At 39.8% G+C, this 19,122-nt stretch overlaps 1 protein-coding gene across 1 annotated transcript; it reads right to left on the minus strand.

The window, feature by feature from the left end:
* Positions 1 to 2,937: 2,937 nt before the first annotated feature.
* On the minus strand, positions 2,938 to 18,588 carry cds2 (CDP-diacylglycerol synthase (phosphatidate cytidylyltransferase) 2). Its single transcript, XM_079250929.1, has 13 exons — positions 18,491 to 18,588; positions 12,076 to 12,218; positions 11,072 to 11,168; positions 10,613 to 10,710; positions 9,999 to 10,138; positions 5,963 to 6,021; positions 5,500 to 5,582; positions 5,199 to 5,286; positions 4,978 to 5,046; positions 4,704 to 4,856; positions 4,169 to 4,288; positions 3,914 to 4,017; positions 2,938 to 3,215 (listed from the first exon to the last, which is right to left on the minus strand). Exons 1-13 carry the CDS (start codon positions 18,560 to 18,562, stop codon positions 3,080 to 3,082), a joined length of 1,362 nt encoding a protein of 453 aa, XP_079107055.1. The 5' UTR covers positions 18,563 to 18,588; the 3' UTR covers positions 2,938 to 3,079.
* Between the last annotated feature and the right edge of the window lie 534 nt (positions 18,589 to 19,122).

The raw sequence follows: 19,122 nt of genomic DNA on the forward strand, positions 1-19,122 counted from the left end.
AAATGTCTACAAAGGGAAGCAAACAGTGTGTGGGACTGACACAACTCCCATACATTCCTGACAGGGTATGATGCACAACTGTAAAGTGGCACCATGACGATTGAAAACAGCACTGAGGTATATCCTGGGTGCTTTCAAAGAGTTTACTTTTTATTTAATGAGTGAGAAAATCTCATCACTGAGGGGCTGGAATGTATCAAGCAGCTGTTACATGAGGTCAAACTTTTCCATTTAAGTGCAGCATCTGTGTTGTACCCAAAATGTTAAACACAGGAGCTTCAGCTCTCCCTGGTGGCCGTCTGCAACACCAGGCAGAGGCAAACGGCAGTACAGAGCTGCAGGACTAAAAGCTTCAAAATATCAAACCACCACGGAGGCATCAAGGCCTGAGAAGCATGAGATCCTTCACGGTGTTATGACACCTTCCCTTGCACTACTTTCCAGAAAACCACTTGGAACATAAGTTATAAGAATTCAAGTCCATTCAACTTTGCACTCTGACGCAGGAGTTGACACGACAGGGACGACTCTAGAAAACACCCAACTGCACTACAGTCACGGCGAGGAAATACTCTTCTATTTCAATACTCTTTCCTATATGGCAGTAACTATTTAAATATTCTTCCAACCAAAAAATACTAAAGAACAGTTTTCTAAACATCTTAATAAATGTACAATATTTTAACTCTGAAAAAACTGAACCTGAAAACGATAAATATACATTAGGGAGGAGGAATTCATGATTGGCTGATGGCATGGCATGATATCAATGAATAAGGAGTGACATTCCTACTTGGGGAAAACAACAGTGTTTGGATCATACACCAGTTCATTCCATGACAAATAATGAAAAGGCAACAAAAATTTTAAAAGGTCAAATTTGAGAGCATTATCTGAAGAAAGTACGATTACTTTGATTTAAATTGAGCTAACATTTATTTTACATAATAGCGAACCAGAAATATTTTGTGTTTAGCGTGTAGAAATACACATTATAGACCTTTACATCCCTTCTACACTGACTGCTTTATTCTTTTTGTCCTATTACACTGAGAACAGCTGTACAGGACTTCACTTTAGCCCAACAAAGCTAATCTGACTTTATTTCCAAAGACAAATCCATTATTTTTTCTGATTTCACAGGATCATAAACACAATGCTGAGTGTTGGATTAATTAGTGTTTGTTTTTTTTTGTTTTTTTTACTATTCAGACTCAATCTTCCTGTACAACAAATCATTTAATCTAAATATGCAACACAATCCCAGCATTCAGTTAAAATATCAGGGAAATTTGTTTACAGCCATTTCACATAGTAGTTTATCATTACCTCAGTCAGTCAGAGTTTCACATACAGATTTTGATCAAACAATGTATATTTATAAAAAAAAAAAAAAAACAAAAAAAAAAACACCCAGACAGTGTTCAGAAAGTACTCCAGAAGTGCGGTACTATACAATCAGTAGGACTTGTTCAAGCCGGATGTTATTAAATGCCGTAAATGCTACAGTAAAGGCCAACATAACCAAACCACCAATTTCAGACACCACACTTACAGCATTACATCTCTGGAGTCTTTCCCTGTCACAAACTCAGAAATATTCACATTTGTAGACTTAAATTAGCAGGCATTGAACCTCATGAGCTGAATAACAAGTATGACACTGATGTGAAGTACCCCTGGACTTTACAAAATTCTGCTGAAGCTTTTGAGACAGAATGGCATTTATGAAGACAAAAAAAAAACAAAAAGTATTGTGAAACATTAAGAAACTCACATTAAAGCAGCTTCAGCAAATGTTTTACTACCAAAGCAAACACACACTTGGCATTAACATAAATAACGGAAAACTCCGGCTATAAAAGCTCATGGAATGAACAGTATGTACGCGGTACGTGATTGTATTGGCAAAATCCAACCTGGACAGGTGTGTGAAAGCTCAGCTTCATTAACAACGTGTGACTCCAACTGGTCAAACTGACCTGTGATGATAACACATCTGCTTTGAAGCTGCAATACATGGCACAGTGCAATACACACGAGCAGACAATGGCAGTGCAGAAATACTTTTTCTGTACTTGTACTTTTACAAATACTTCCATCCCCCTAATCTAACCAGGGGAAAAGTAAAATAAGTCAACTCAAACAAAAAAACGTCTTGTATTTAAAGAAAAAAAAAAACACTGTCCCATCTCAGGATGTTTATTTTACTGGGGAAGATTGTAGTTGTTAGGCTGAGGAGGTGTCTGTGGCCCTCAGAGACATCTATTGATTCTTCATAAAACTAACTGAAGCATTGCTCAAACAGCGAGTAACTAAGAGACAAAAACAGAGTTTTATCTCATTGAAATAGTTTTGCAAAATCCATATTTCTGCAAGCTGATAAAATGTTGATATATGACCAAGCAAGAGGCTTTAAATGACAAAAAGAGGAAAAACGGACAGAAAACAAATGCATGTGACAGGTGGCAGTGGTGATGACAGCCTGAATAAAACACAACATTTGACTCACAACATATATTTGAACATACCAAATATAAAAACCATATCTATATATTTATATATAAATAGAAACAATCACAACAAAGAAATTATAAGTGAAATTGTTTGGGAGGGTGGAAATGAAGTAACAATACAGTGAGTAACAGAGTGGAGAGCAGTGCATTAAAATAAAAAAAAAAAACATACAATAAAATATAAAACATACATTATCAGGTAATATATAGAGAATATTCTGTAAACAGGTAGAAATGTACGTCTGCACGGCGTGTAGTTTAACATTGCCGACACTTAAACACCAGTCTTACTGGAAAGGTGTGATGATACAGTAAACCACAAAGCCAACCTGAAAACACTGATGTTAGAAACATAATCCACAAAACACATGAACACACACCGCTCTCAAACCCAGATGACATGGAATGACCCAAGGCTGTTGTCTTTTTGTGTCAGTGTTCCCCCCCCCCACACTAAACACTTCTTCTCCCAAATCGCTGGAGCCTCAGGGGGTCCCCTGGGTACTGCCCGCTTCCCCTCTCCCCCACCCTCACGGCGAGCTGCTGAGGAAGAGGGGGGGGCTCTAAGGGGCGGCCTCCTCCAGGGCGGGCAGGAGGCCCTTTTCTGTCAGGTGAGCCTTCAGAGAGTTAAAGATGTGGAGCTGCTGATCAACCCGGAGGGCCAGGAGCTGCTGGATCACCTTGCTGGGGTTGGGGCCCCTAAAAGAAAACACAGAAAATCAAACAGTAATGTTAGTTACAACAACAGCTGAACTTTGCTTTAACTTAAAACTGCTCCACTTTAATACACCAGGGTACTTTCTCTCAAACTACAGTTAGCACATTGGCGACTCATCATTTCCTAGCCCTACATTTAGAGCAGGAGTGCACGGCCGGTCCTCCAAAACCTGCAACTTTTAGACGTCACGCTACCCACCTGCAACATACCTGAATCAGATGACCAGGCCTCAGCATAGCTGAATGACATATGGATGAGGGAATTCAGCCATATGTTTCATGTGTGTTGGGGAAGAGCTGACTCTAAAAGTTGCAGGATAGTAGATCTCGAGGTCCGGACTTGAGCTCAACTGATTTAGAGGATGGCTGCATTTGATATATCAAACAACTAACCTCTCAGTTGTCGGACATTCTGGATCGCAAACCTTACCAGTTAAATGTGATGAGATTCATTAGTACTTATATAAGTACTCCACTGTTCAAACCAAGTATTGTACTTGGTATGAACAGATGTGGCATTGATACATCCCTAATCGTTTGGAAGATTGTGTGAATAAACTTAACTCATCTTCTAAAACAGCAACTCGGTTTAGTTCTGGAGGCTCTTTTTTCTTTTTTTCTTCTTCCTTTTTTTCCCAAAACTCAATATTTTTAAACATGCAACCAGTCCGGGTGCTTACCTGATAAAGCTAGCAATGTACACATTGACAAATGTAGCCATGAGGTATTGGCAATCGAATCTGTCCATAATGCCACCGTGGCCCGGAATAGTGTTGGCAAAGTCCTGGAAGTAAAAACAAAGAAGACAACATATAAGCTTACTGTGGGCACCTAAACACAGGCAGGATATATTACAGGTGATAAAACAAACTACAGAAAAGTTTGGCCTGCTGGTGTACTGACACACTCCTGGAGGCCGGCGGTTCAACTCCTACCTTGATCTTGAAAGCTCTCTTGAAGCCGCTGGCGAAGAAGCCGCCGAAGGGGCCAACGATGGAGGCAAAGCTGGAAAGAGCGATGCTGTGAATCTGGAAAGGATATAAACGAACTTTGGTCTGCGGAGACAAGAAGGAAAATCTACATCAGCACATCATCTTATTCATCAGGAACCATCTATAAATAATATTTAACCAATTAAAAAAAAGAAAGTATTCATTTCTTATATCCATTATATTCCAGGTCCTGGTTTTACAAACTTGATAAAACATGTTGGGGATAAAAGATCTTTGGCTAAAACACAATTTTATAAACAGGAACCAGAAATAATGCAGCACACCAGGATGCAATTTTTATTTGTGGTTATTTTAAAGTTAAATAGCATTACATAAATATATCCAACTGCACACATTTTGGTAGAAAGGCAGAAAATAGAATAATATTGACACAAATAAACATAATCACAGCTTGTATTAAAAAGAGAAGGAGACCATTAAAAGCACAAATCAGGAGAAAATGTCAACCAAGTCTTACCCATCCAGTAATGGACTCCAGGACACTGGGAAGGGCGTAGTCCTGCAGCTGAAACAGCTCAGAGGGCTCACAGTCCACCTGGAAGCTATTGGAGTCGTTGTTGAACTCCACCGGACACACGAAGTAGCGGTAACCAGCCATGACGTAGGAGAGCTGAGAGGGAGCGAGATGCTTTTACTCTCCAGTTACATCGTGCGAGTTTCATTTATTTTAATTCTCCTGATACACATTAATTACACTATTTACTATTCAAAACGCGAAAAAAAATGCCTACCATGATACCAAACACAATGGTGGAGAAGAATCCACCAATAAATCCCTCCCATGTCTTCTTAGGTGACAGCTGCAGAAGTTGTAAACAAACATCAACACCATGCATGTGCACATAACAACCAGCTAAAAATTGTGGAAAAAACTGGGAAATAACCCCCAAAACCACATAAAATGCTGCATAATCATGTTTTCATTTAGTTTAAAGAGCAACTGCTGACTAACCTTGATGAGAGGAGTTCGTCCAAAGAAGAAACCAAACATGTACGCCATGATGTCATTACAGATCACACAGGAAATGGGGACAATGAACCTATTTAGACAAAAAAAAAAGAGATTATATCATAATTAGCCTGTTCATGTTTAAGCACTGCTGTTGCATTGCGAACAAAGAGAATCCAAGATAATCTAATTCTGAAATAATTAGATTTGACTTTCTGCATGAAAATATTCTGAAAGAAGTAAAGTTTCAGCCTTTTAGGTTGCACTGAACAGTCTTAAAGCAGATCAAGAACTCTTCACTCACCAGATCATTCCTTCAAACAGGTTGTGAATGATAAGGTGAGACTGTGTCACCACAATCAGCAAGGTCACATGGGTCCAACCAAACTGTGGAGACATGGTAAGAAGTTGAACACTGTGTTAGCATGAGGAGAGGTCAACATTAAACCCTTACTGTTCATCTGAAAAACAGAAGAGTCATCCAGCATTTGTTTGCAGGTCACTTAAAAAGCCTTTTACTTCAGTCATTTTGCGTGTGCACTGCCTCATGCAGACGGTGTATGTGCAGGATGTTTCATCCATCGTACTGATGCCATATTGTGGGATCAGTTTCTATTAAATGTATTAGACACATTTGAACTGATTGTTCCCCTTAAGAAATGTCTTTGTCCCACTTTATCATTAACTGGAGGGCTTGTTTTATGGTTCATCTCATCAATAATCCAGCCTTTAGGCATGACGCCAGGACAAGACTGGTTCCCACTTACCATGTAGAACTGAAGCCGATAATGTTTCTTCACCAAACTCAGCACAAACATGCAGAAACCTGCCGGAGCAGAACAGAGACCACATTAACAGTGGCATCTGCATCAAGGAGAAGGTAAAAGCATTCAGAAATTAGATCATCTTTGGTCAAACTGATTAAATTTAGCTTGACCCATTTCGAACAAAGCCAAGTTTAGAGTGAAGAGAGCAGCTCAGAGTTGCTGGAGTCATTTCTCACATGACTGATATGAAAGTATGTTGCAAAACAAAGACAGAGAGAAGGTGTCTTCACTAGGCTGAAGTCAGCCTACACATACTGAGAGGATCTGCTTCCTGAACTCAGCAGTTCAAATGAGCAGTGTCTCTTCTCAGGTTGGAACGTAAAATGTGTAGCACTGCAAAACACATCACAATATAAGCTTTAACACCTCTTGTCTAAGTGCTTGGGATAAACCTGGGCTGCTCGGTTTCACCTTGAAGCCAGTAGGCAAGAGGCACAAACTGTCAGGGTGCTTCCTTCCTCCCCACATCCTGTTTGGCATGAGTAAGAAACTAAAGCAGTACTGTTGTGCGAACTGACATCCTGTAGTTTGAGAAGTGGGACATCACAGTTCACATGAGACTAAAACAACCTCCTGAGTAACTAGGATTATAATCAAATGTCGTGCGACAGTCTAAGTTAATGATTTCCTCGTTTCCAAGACGCATCAAATAAAACATTAAATCTGTTTTTTTTAAGGTTCAGTGAGTTGGAGTTGGCAACATTCAGTGGTTGTAAACTGCAGATTATAATGTAGCTGAATAACCTCACCTTATAAAACAAAGAAATAAAAATAGCTAAGTTAATAGCTACATCAGAAACGTAGCAGTGCAACATGGAGGGGGAAAAAAAGCCAAGAAGTTCAGAGGAATGTGTTTTTATGTGTCTTTGTCTTTCTACTCTAATGAAATCCTTGTAACTTTTCTGCAACAATATTACCAGTAAAATCACTCAAAATTTACACATTTTTGACAAAGTGTAACATGACAACAAAAGCACTCAAATACACTTTGTGCTTGCAGAGATATACTCATTTTATTGAGAGTAAGCTATTTCAAGCAAATGGCTCACATCTGGCAAACACTGCTCTTTTTTGGTTTCTTCCCAAATTTGAATTGACATTTTCCTCCACTGTGAAAAATGTTCTATAAGGCACTGAGTGGCAAGATCGCTCTGTCTGCATTCTCATTTGCAAATATCTGACACTTTGAGAATGCAGACAGACATATTTGTGTGTCAGGACATTGTGAGTCAGTGGAAGGAATACTTCGAAGATCTCCATAAATCCTACCAACACGTCTTCCGATGAAGAAACAGAGCTGGGGGACTCAGGGGTGGACTCTCCTAACTCTGTGTCTGAGGTCACCGAGGTGGTTAAAAAGCTCCTTGATGGCGAGGAGTTCCTTAAGGCTCTGGATGCTGTGGGGCTGTCCTGGCTGGCACGCCTCTGCAGCATTGCGTGGACATCGGGGACAGTGCCTCTGGACTGGCAGGCTGGGGTGGTGGTCCCCCTTATTAAGAAGGGGGACCAGAGGGTGTGTTCCAATTACAGGAGAATCACACTCCCCAGTCTCCTCAAAAAGGTCTATTCAGGGGTTCTAAAGAGGAGGTTCCGTCAAATAGTCAAATCTCGGATTGAGGAGGAGCATTGTGGTTTTCGTCCTGGTCGTGGAACAGTGGACCAGCTCGATAACCCCTTTGGTGTCCTGGAGAGGGCATGGGAGCCCAAACAGTCTACAGGCGTTGGACCGTGTCCCCCGGGAGCTCCTGTGGGGGGTACTTAAGCAGTATGGGGTACTGGACCCCCTTGTACGAGCTGTCCGGTCCCTGTACGACAGGTGTCAGAGCTTGGTCTGCATTGCCGGTAGTAAGTCGGATTCATTTCTAGTGAGGGTTGGACTCCGCCAAGGCTGCCCTTTATCACCGATTCTGTTCATAACTTATATGGACAGAATTTTTAGGCGTAGCCAAGGTGTTGAGGGGATCCGGCTTGGTGGCCTCAGGATTGGGTCCCTGCGTTTTGCAGATGATGTGGAGTGTGAAGCAGCTGGGATGGGAATCAGCACCTCCAAATCTGAGACCATGGTCCTCAGCCGGAATAGGGTGGATTGCCCTCTTCGGGTCGGGAGTCAGGTCCTGCCTCAAGTGGAGGAGTTTAAATATCTCGGGGTCTTGTTCACGAGTGAGGGAAGGATGGAGCGCGAGATCGACAGACGGATCGCTGCGGCGTCTGCAGTAATGCGGACTCTGCGTCGGTCTGTCGTGGTGAAGAAGGAGCTGAGCCAGAAGGCGAAGCTCTAGATTTACCAGTCGATCTACGTTCCTACCCTCACCTATGGTCATGAGCTGGGGGATGTGACCGAAAGAACGAGATCTCGTATATAGGCGGCTGAAATGAGCTTCCTCTGCAGGGTGGTCGGGCTCTCCCTTAGAGATAGGGTGAGGAGCTCAGTCATCCAGGAGGGGCTCAGAATAGAGCCGCTGCTCCTCCGCATTGAGAGGAACCAGTTGAGGTGGCTCGGGCATCTGGTCAGGATGCCTCCTGGTGAGGTGTTCCAGCCACATCCCTCCGGGAAGAGACCTTGAGGAAGACCCAGGACATGCTGGAGGGATTCTGGCCTGGGAACACCTCGGGATCCCCCCCGCAGAGCTGGCAAATGTGGCTGGGGAGAGGGAAGTCTGGGCTTCCCTGCTTAGGCTGATACCCTTGTGACCGGCGGAGAATAGATGGATGTATGGATGGATATTTGTGCAAGTATTGCACCGTTGTAAAAGAATACATCTCCTCCCCAGTGTGCTTTGTTCCTAATTCTAAGTGATGCATGTGACTGTGAGCTTAAGATGCAACAGTAATGTGTGTGAGACTGTTAGAGCTATGGTAGGCTAAAAACAGAAATTACTAAATGTAGCAGTGGTTCAATGAGTAAGTGAGGAGTGAATAAGTGATTTAAAAAAAAAGGTCACTCTTCCTGAATTTACAGCATCACAGAAAAACAACTCAATTCAACCGAGTCTGCACACAAACTGGGAGAGCTTTGAAAACCAGACGACAGCACAAAGCTGTATGCAAAATACTGCTCAGTTTGCAGTAAAAGCAAACACACTAAAATACAGCTCTTTGTATTGGTCATTCTTCTTTTACTGGATTAACAGTTATGATCTGAAGAACAAAACACCTCTGGTTAGTTTTGCAGGGTGGTTCCACACCATCTGCTTAAATAAAAATGTTACACATCTTCCTTGGAAGCCTGAATGTTTGTGTAGCACAGAAAGCAGAAAAGGCAGAAGAGACAAAAAGTTTAGATGATTACACCTCATAGCCATTCATCAACCCTAACCCTGCACAGGCGTTGCCATAAAGATGAAACGAGCCAAAAAACTACAATGTAAGAAGAATAAATAAATCAGGGCAGAGGTTAGTTTCTTTCCAGAATCGTGCTCGCAACTTGTTTTAGTCTTATTACTTTCCTCATCACTGTCATCTGCCAGGAGCAATGCGGCACATCCTAAATCTACTAAACATGGAATGTGTCTTAAATTAATATTGAATTATGGTTTGTTTCTAAAACTGGTTTCACACCCTCACAGTAGCTGCGAGAAACTACAGAAGGAAAATTTCCCACATTTTATGGACCAAAATCAAGCTTAACCAGAGTGTAGCAGGGAAAAGTAAACAATCCTTTAATTATACCACCACATGTCACTGATATTCAAACTGTTTTAATAATTACTTCAACTTTTTTGGCAAAGGTTGTAAAAAAAATAATAAATGTGAAGCTGTGTGTGTTTTTCTTAAACTTTTTGGATAAATATAGATTAAATCTTTATTTATTCCCATGGGGAAAATACATGGTTATTGCTAATAACATGTCATTTTGTTTATTAATAAAGTTAAAGATTCACTTGAATAGCCTTAAAGAATAAGTGTTTTTGTGACCTACTGGCTTGATGACAGATACATTCACAGACTGTGTGTGTGTGTGTGTGTGTGTGTGTACCTGTTAGGTAGAGGGCAAAGGAGATAAAGCGGTGGTATTTGCTAAGGATGCGAAGCGGCTCCTCTCTCTGCACCAGTGTGAAAAAGTAATCTGTCACAGTTTCACCATAGAAGAAGTAGTTCACACATAGCAGGAAGTACCTGTAGAGCAGATGATTGGAGCAAAAACACACATCTTACTGCTGGATTCGCGCCTTATTACACTGAGTTTAAAATGCCTGAAGAAAACCTGGAATGCTGACATGTTTAGTCTGTCATGTGAAACTTTGCTCTCGGCTTCTCTTACTTCTGAAAAGTGAAAGGTTAAAAGTTTTGCAAAGTTTACACACAGTGTTTTTCCACCAGGTCTTTCAGGCTAGTGAACATTGGGACTCTGCTGAGCAGCACAATACACTGTGCACTGGTACTACAGGAAATCAAACTGATGATGCACTAATGATTCAGTGCTCCTGATATTATTTTCTAATTGGCTCAACTATATACAAACTATGGCAACTAAAACAAAATAAGCCAGTAAACAAACCTTGGGACAACTGCAACAAAACAAACAAAAAAAAAACCATGAAAGTCTGAATGGATATTTGGGTTGTTCATGTCATGTTTGTGTGTTCTCACCAGCTCAGCGTCCTGAACCAGGGCAGGTGGTACGAGTGGTACACACTGTAACCGATTGTGATGATTTCTTGGAAGCACTTGATTTGAACACAGAGGACCTTCACAGAGAAAAACTGCATCAGAAGGGTGTTTAACTACAGGAACATCATTTCTCATTGTGCGTCTGTATGTGTGTGCCCTACTGACACTAAATCGCTGATAGGCCTAGATTCAGGAAATTCCTAAACGACAAGAGCATGTGTGTGTTTTAGCATAGGCTCCCGTTTAATCCATGAGGAAAAGGTTTTCATGTGTGCTAGACATAGGAATATCAATATGCTGACATCATGAAGTTACAGAAAACAGAAGTGGTGCCTTGACAGGAAACCCTGGCTTAAAACAGCTCTGGTCTCCTTATTTCCTGTTGAGCAGCCGGCTGCGGGACGTTTGTGGAACACCGTCGGCTATGTTTGTACTCACAATCATCATAAGCACCATGGGGCCCAGGTAGATGATAATGAAGAAGAAGGAGATCATGGCTAATGTGAGGATTCCCCGCACCCACCAGTTCTTCCATCTGAGAAGAAAACAACCAATCTGTCAGCTCAAAGATGAAGAAAGCCAAACATCTAGATTCAAGTGGATCAGTAAGGAGAATTCTTTATTTAGTCCACTTAAAATGTCCACACAAGTCGCTGGGAACACAGATCTTACCACCAAAAACAAGACTGATGCAATATAACTGCACCCTGCGCTTTGGGTTTAATACTGACTAACTCTAAACATTGATCCTACTGATCAGTAAATCATGTCAACTCTTCAAAGAAAACTGTATTCCTGTGTATACATCATGTCTCCTCTACACGTGCAGCAGCGCCGAGATGCAGTTCAGGATAAACAAGGATCTCTGGTTTAGGTCTGAAAAACGTCAGACCAGAGTCAGGATGGTTTATGTAAGCAAATATCCTGAAGAGAGGAACTTTACACAGTGGGGGGACTCAACAGAATGATATGCAGCATCAATGCAGGTAGCATGAGCAGGATGGGGGCAAGGAAGGGCAAAGGGCAACACCACCACACCATGTTGGGCTTAAGATTTAGAAGGATGGGCTGGGACAGGGACCCACAGGATGGAAACCCGGCCTCCAGCCTCTATGCACACCTCCTGCAGATGGATTTTTTGGTGTTCAACCAAAGTAAACTGACTTGTACACGGTCATCAAATTAGCTACATCATCCTTAGAAATGACACCATGCACAGGTGAAATGCTGACTGGCTCAAATATGCTTTAACCGGGAGGGGTTAGTAAGGATGGACAAGTAACAAACACAACAATGAGAGAAGGTGTCTTTTAAATACATCTAAATGTTGCGCAGCATATTCAGCCTCCAGAAGCAGAATAATCCAAACTTTAAAAACACACAGCTTAGACTCCCACACACAACTTATGATACCGTACGATGTCCTTCAGCGCAGACCATACCTTGATGAAAGTCCAGACAATGCCTTGTTTAGGACTTCAGGGGTGTCATCAGGAGGGACTGGCACTTCTGGGACTCCTGAGTCCACCTTGGATTCGCTGTCAGACACCCCATCTTTTTCCGTTTTCACCTCACTGTCTGAACCCTGCAACAAAACGCAAAACAACATGGGATGCTTGTTAAACACATTAACTCTCCAACACTAGAAATTTAATATCATTTAGATTTTTACTTTATTTTAGATTTGACTTGAATGTAGTAATCGAACATGACAAATGACTGCATTTTTTTTCACATCTTTTAAATCCTGACACTCAAAAAGAAGAGAATCGCTGTTTATAAGAATTCAAATGCAAGATATGTTGATGCTGAGATTCACATTCACCCCTCCATACACCCTCAATGTGAAAGTCAGCAGTAGCTGACCTGATTTCCAGTCTGGTTTGTGTATCATCTGGTGTCCCTGTTTCCCTTCCTGCAGAATGATAAACAAAGATGCATCTGCCTGGAACCTCTTTCCTAATCTTTGTTGGGTTCTTTCTTAAGATAAAAGATGACTGAAAACTGGCTCAGGTTTTATGATCAAAATTAGTCTTGTTTCAAATTTACTGCTTGACAGACTTGTACAGACAATATTTTTACATCTTTCACACTATTGGGACACTATTTACTAGTATGCTTAATCATCAGTGACATTCTTTAGAGATGCAACTAAAAAAATAGCAACATATTCTTCATCTTTGTGTTAGTCTCCTGGTAACAAAGTGCCTAAAAATACTATTTAAAGCGGCTCTTTGCTAAATAGTTTTTTTATATATTTAACACAGCACCTGAATAATTCATAGGTCAGTGTTTGTCACTTCACAATAAAAAGAAAAATTCCTTTAAAATTGTAACAGAACTGGCCTGAAAACTGATAAAGCAGCAGCCAATATCCATGATTAAAAAAAAAAAAAAAGGAAAAAACCTTTAGAAAGCCTGGAGATCCATCGCTCAGGACCACTCACAGATTATTCAAAAAGCAAAATATGAAGAGACTTTAGCACAGCGCTGTGTTACCAGTTAGGGGTGGGAAAATCGAATCGAAAAATCGAAAATCTGGATTTTTTTTGCTTCACTATTTTAAAATTGATTTTTTTTTTTTGTTGAAAAAAATTGGTTTTTGTTTTTGTTTAGTTTTTTTCAAATAAATAAATATAATCCATCACAAAATTTTGGTAATTTTTTATTATTTTTATTGATCTTCTTACTTGTCATCTTGGGCATTATAGCAGCAGAAAGATGATCTGGCTACTGTGTTGTTTTTCCCAATCGAAATCAAGAAAAATGACAAGCAAAACAAAAAAAAAAGTTTTATACATTTTTTTTTTCTTTCAATCTACAAAAATAAGTAATATCGAAGAATTGTGAGAATCGCAATTTAAATCAAATCGGCACCCAAAAAATCGGAATCAAATCGAATTGGCACAAAAGCCCTATTACCAAATGCCAAACTATTACTGTAGACACAGAGTTCCTTTGCACAACACCCAGAGTTATTTTGCTGCACCATAATTGGACAATCTCTGTTCAGGGTGAACCACTCAGTGCAGTCTGTAAGCAGCAACACAGACACGAGGAAGGACCTAACCAGTCTACAGTTGTTAACATCCCTGAACCATGAAGCAACACTGCGCCAGAAGCTTAACATTTAAGTCAAAAGACACATTTTTAGTTCAGTGCAGTTGATTTTCACTTTAACTTTTAACTGAAAGAGGTTTGTGTTGTTAAGCAAACAGCATCAGATGCAGTAGAGGATGACAAGCTGTATTAAGAAAGAGGAGAAAGACAGCCAGTGCAGGGTTGTGTGTGGGAGGCCAAGCATTGCACCACATTATCTCCTTCCATATTGGTGATGTCTGAGAAACATATGCTGAGTGGTGACTGAAACACACTGATCTCTGTGCCTCCCATGGTAACGGTAAAATGGACGTAACCAGACGGTACCAGTCCCATTATTGTTACAGCTTCTGTTACAACTCAGGCTTATTTCTTTCTTTCTAGCTCCCCTGCTGCCCTCTCTAATACTGGTGCCCAAATTAGGCTTTGAGTTGTCACCTCACATTTGCTCAGCAGACGGTGGACATGTGGCTTTCTGACACCCACTCAGCCTCTCACAAGAGCTGGAATCAGCTGACTACATTACTGCAGCTTTTTTTTTTTTTCCCATATCAATAACAGACCTGGGGTGTTTGTTTTGCCTACACTGTCCTTTAATTAGTCTCTCAATATTACTGTGAAATGTCATGTTACTTTGTGTTCCTTTCCACACATTTACAATGCTGACTCAAATAAATGCATTGTCTGACTTTGTCATCCACACATCCCGCCTACTGAAATGTAACCAGAACAAAAAAAATATCCTTTTTTTTTTTTTTTTTTTTTTTTAACATGCTATATAAAAAAAACAACACGTAATATTAGAAACAATGCTCCAACTTGAAATCTAAGAAAATTATTGGAGACTAGAAAAGGGTAACTAACTAACACACCAAATCAAGATGACATTTACATACTTGCAACAGTCAGCAAGTCAGCGCAGTTTTCTCATCCGTATCCTCTGTGCAAAACTTTCATTCATTCATTCATTTTCTAAACCGCTTTATCCAACTCAGGGTTGTGTGGCCCTGCGATGGACTGGCGAGCTGTCCAGGGTGTACCTTGCTTTTCGCCCGAAGATTGCTAGGATAGGCTCCAGCTTCCCCGCGACCCTGTGCAAAACTTCATCTCCCAAAATGTGATAAATGCCATCAACACATTTCTTGAATAAATTGGAGTTTTCTAAGATGCCACAAAAATTCACACTGTTGACACTTAGATAATATAAAAACATTGCAGATGTAGGACTGCAGGCATGCCAGGCAAACACACTGTGTGGCCATGAATACAAGCTGTTAGACATGCTACAGAATTTAGTTCTGCATTATATCGAATTTGGTGCCTGAATTTATTGGCACTGGTTGAACTTTGTGAAGTTAGAAAAGGCATTTCTTCCCTGTGCCTTTGCAGGAGCAGGATGATAACTAAAGCATACCTTTGCTCTGGGTTTTCCAACAAGCTGCGAAGACCAACATTTACCATGATGGATTGCCCGGCATAATGAAACATATCAAAGTTGTGTAATTCCTTCATGCTATCTTACAGTCATCTTTCATCTAGAAACCATCAGCTGGATTATATTGTTGGATTGGCTCAGTCTGGGTCCTAGTTAAATTATTAGTTGTTTACAATCTTAGGTACCTCAAAAGTGTTTCGAAACAATAGCCTTCAACCCTGATGAGTAAATCTCACGCTCAGTAACAGAAGCTGCAAGGCTAGTCGTTAGTTTTCTGGTATCTCTGTTGTTTCCTGTTTGCTTTGGATTTCCAGTCAGCCTCCCTAAAGCATACAGGTGAAGCGTGACTGTTAGCTTCCTGCCTAAAAGTCAGAAATGCAGAAAGCTTTATTTCTGTAATTTAATAATTAAAAAGTGCCTACAACTACTATTTAAAATGTTTTTTTGCTAAATTGTTCTTTATATATTGAACACAGCACTTGAATAATTCATAGGTCAGTGTTAGTGGCTTTACAATAATAAAAACATTCCTCTAAATTTAATAAAATGTAATTGTTTTTGAACATACATGAATTTTAATTGAATCAGCATGTGTTGTTGCTATTTATGACAGTCACTTTTTCGTTCTGATGGTTGACACAAAGTGGTGAACTATGACCTATCCTGGCATAAAAAGCTGAAGTCTGGGTTTGATGCTCATTTCATAAACAATATTGATACCTTTATCTGACTAATTACAGGCAAAATATTCTAGAAAAATGTTATGTACATGTTTAAAATATGTTTCTAAACACACAAACACTGGCCAGAGAAGAGTAAAAATCATTTCTTTGTGCTTGTCTCTTGTAACACTTCATATAAACAAACCAGTGTCATATTCAAGTTTATGTTGCAGTTTAGAAAATTCAACATTTTTCCAGAAATGCAGTTATTTTAGGAAATATAAATGAAACAGTGTACACAGCTGGTTAAAAACATATTAGTGGGCTGCAGAAACATACACAAGAACACACACATACACACTGAGCCATTTTCTGTCTGCTGGTTTCTATGGAGACAATATCCGTCATTCAGGATACTCGAGTTAAAAATAGGCGCTCCTTTCACTTTAACACTCCTCCCCTTTCATGTTGTCTTTTTACACCAGTGGCAACTTTGAGTCTTTGTCGTTTCCCCCCTGAGTCTCTATTTTATTAGCAACGCTGCATCAACATGCTATAAAAGCCTACTGGCCAGATTTGGAGGGATTTTAATGTCTTTATACACAGCGGAGTGTGAATTCTTCATTAAACAGACCAGAAACCAACAAAGCCTTGTGATTTGGAAACAAAAACTACAGAAAAACTGTAATAAACAGTTTTGAAAAGCCAAAAAAAAATCTCCATATGTTCAGTCCTGATTAAGGTTCATTTTCTGACATCACCTAAAATGAAACAATAGATACAGAAACAGACACAGCTAGAGCTCGCTAAAGTAAACTTTGAGCAGCATTCAGATCTGGCTTTGCACTCAACATACAAAGCTTTGTGGTAAATAATTTAAATGATAAAACAAATGAGCTGTGTTGCATTGTGGTGCGACAGTATCGACAACACACTGCCAATAAAGCTTAAACTGGACTGTTGTTTCCTAAGTTATTGGAAATTACATTATACTTAGTGAGTGGTGAGAAAATAAAACCCTGAAAAATGAAAAACAATATTCTGCATGTGTGTAATGTACTACTAGACAACCAGTTCTTGTAGACTCGGATATTAAACTACAGGTTTTCCTTTTGTATTTTGAAACAACAAAGCAGCAGTATGGCTTGTTGAGGAAATCAATCTGTATGACCTTGCACATTTTAATAGTAATTTTGTAAATGTCAAGACTAAAACCTCAAACAGAATTCTGCTCATTTTTGTTGAAACACAAGTCAGTTTGACATCTGCATGAATTTTAATATCACCTTACCAGGTACTTGTTGTACCTGTAACCACTGGTTTTACATGTACGTCACTTCAGGTAAACCTTTCCAAAAGAAATTGTGGTCCTGTTCAGACACTTAGATCCATGGTTCTTAATCTTTTTTGAGCGATAAGACAGTGTAACCAGAATTTTTATAAATGAGGAGGAGGATGATTTGTTGGTGGATTCAGTTTAACATTAAAACAATAATTGTACAAATTAATGTCTTTGCGTTACCATGCTTACTTTGACAGCCCGTAATAAAGGTCTCAAATTTATTTAAGAAATGTATATTTTTTTACAATGATGGCTTTGCATCATGGCTTATGTAGCAAATATCCTGAAAAAATAATGTTAGTGAGATAGCAGTGGTACATTATCCTGCAGCTGAGTTGTCAATGGTAGTTCACCTAAATGCATCAAGACCAGAAGAAAAAAAATGGATGAGATATTTAGGAACTCATTACACTGAGTGGGATTGTCTGGAAAATTAAACTAACCCCGTGTGGTTTGTTGGAGCTAATGCTTTGACTACTTTCCCATCTGCTTTCAGCGTTTCTCTGTAATCATGTCGCCCTACATAGTCACACATCCATCACACCATCACCACGCCCCTTGGGCTCCGACTATTCACTGGGACATATTTCCGCTACCTAACAAGACAGTGCTTTCAAATCTCTTCACTATGAATGAAACAAAATAGTATTTTTATTGCTATGTCGTGTCGTTTTATTTCTAAGCGTTTGTTACTGCAGTCGTGATACCATTCAAGCTAATGCTGCCACACTGACAGGGAAGATGTTGTACAGTCAACAATGTTTACCTACTGCTGTTTAAACAGAGAAACAGACGGAAAAGATGCCTTTGGCTGACATGGAGGAGGATGTATCGACTGTTTTGGCCTTTTTTTTTTACGCTGACATAAAAACGCCGTGCATCACAGCTTTCAAGCTGCAACCCGCATCAGCAAATATTGGTTTAAATGTAAACATCTTAGTGATACCAAGCTTTGCATTAACTAAATAAAATGGTCAAGCTACAGACAGTATATTTTTATATTTTAAAACTGCACTTTTTCACATCGGCAATTGACACATGAAAAAGCGGCACTAATTTGTTTACATTTTCCCATTTGGTTACGAGTGTTTTCGTAACAAATGCTCACAGTTGGGAGAAATGAAGATTTGCCAATCCAGTATAAAATAAAAACAAATCCCTTTCCTGAAAAACATACAATAGGGCTTCACTAGACGGCAGTAAAATGACTGACATTAGTTGTGCGAGATATTACTGATTTCTAAAATAATGCTGTCATCGCTAGGTGGCTAGTTAGCATTAGCATCGCGTATAAATAAACGTGTCCTGGCTGACGCTACCTTGTCCTCTGACGGCTGCTGTTCCAGCGTTGAGTCGGTGTCTTTAGCTCCACGGTGCCTTAGTTCCGTCATCTTACTGCAGTCCAGCAAACACAGCAAAGGTCCAGAAGCTCTGACAATTCACCCTTAGCTGGATAAACTTCTACTAATATTTAAGCAAGATGTTGCAAGCAACACTTTTTTTTCCTACTAGAAGACACCAATCGATGGCAAAGCAACGTCAAAAACAATAAGAGTTTCCGGTTTTCAATATAAAGTTAAAGGAAATTGTCTTATTTTGGAAGGTAAATCAAACTGTTATTATCCAATAACTTATCAACCTCGCAGCCGCTTCAAGTATCTACTGCAATCTGCGGGTTTTGAAATAAATACACACATTAATGATAACAGTAATATTGACTGCTTTTAAATTTAAAGATAGAAACTTTTCTACATATTCATAAGTTTTAATATCAGGGAATTAACACAACACACACAAACATATGAGCAAGCAAACAAGCAATTGAAATAAAACGGTTTTAGACAAATGAAAGCTGGTCCTTAGGAGATCTTCAGATTTTATACATAAAACCCGATAAGATAAAATGATAGTACAATCAAATTCCAAAATCACTGGGATATTAAAAAAAAAA

This window comes from Telmatherina bonti (genome assembly GCF_933228915.1).
Source record: "Telmatherina bonti genome assembly, chromosome: 13".
Lineage (NCBI taxonomy): Eukaryota > Metazoa > Chordata > Actinopteri > Atheriniformes > Telmatherinidae > Telmatherina > Telmatherina bonti.

Coding starts and splice junctions, on each gene's coding strand:
- cds2 (XM_079250929.1), bottom strand. CDS start 18,562: ATGACGGAACTAAGGCACCGTGGAGCTAAAGACACCGACTCAACGCTG. Junction 11,169..12,075: donor TTGTCTGGACTTTCATCAAG/GTATGGTCTGCG, acceptor TTTTCTTCTCAG/ATGGAAGAACTGGTGGGTGC. Junction 10,139..10,612: donor TGGTTCAGGACGCTGAGCTG/GTGAGAACACAC, acceptor TCTGCTCTACAG/GTACTTCCTGCTATGTGTGA.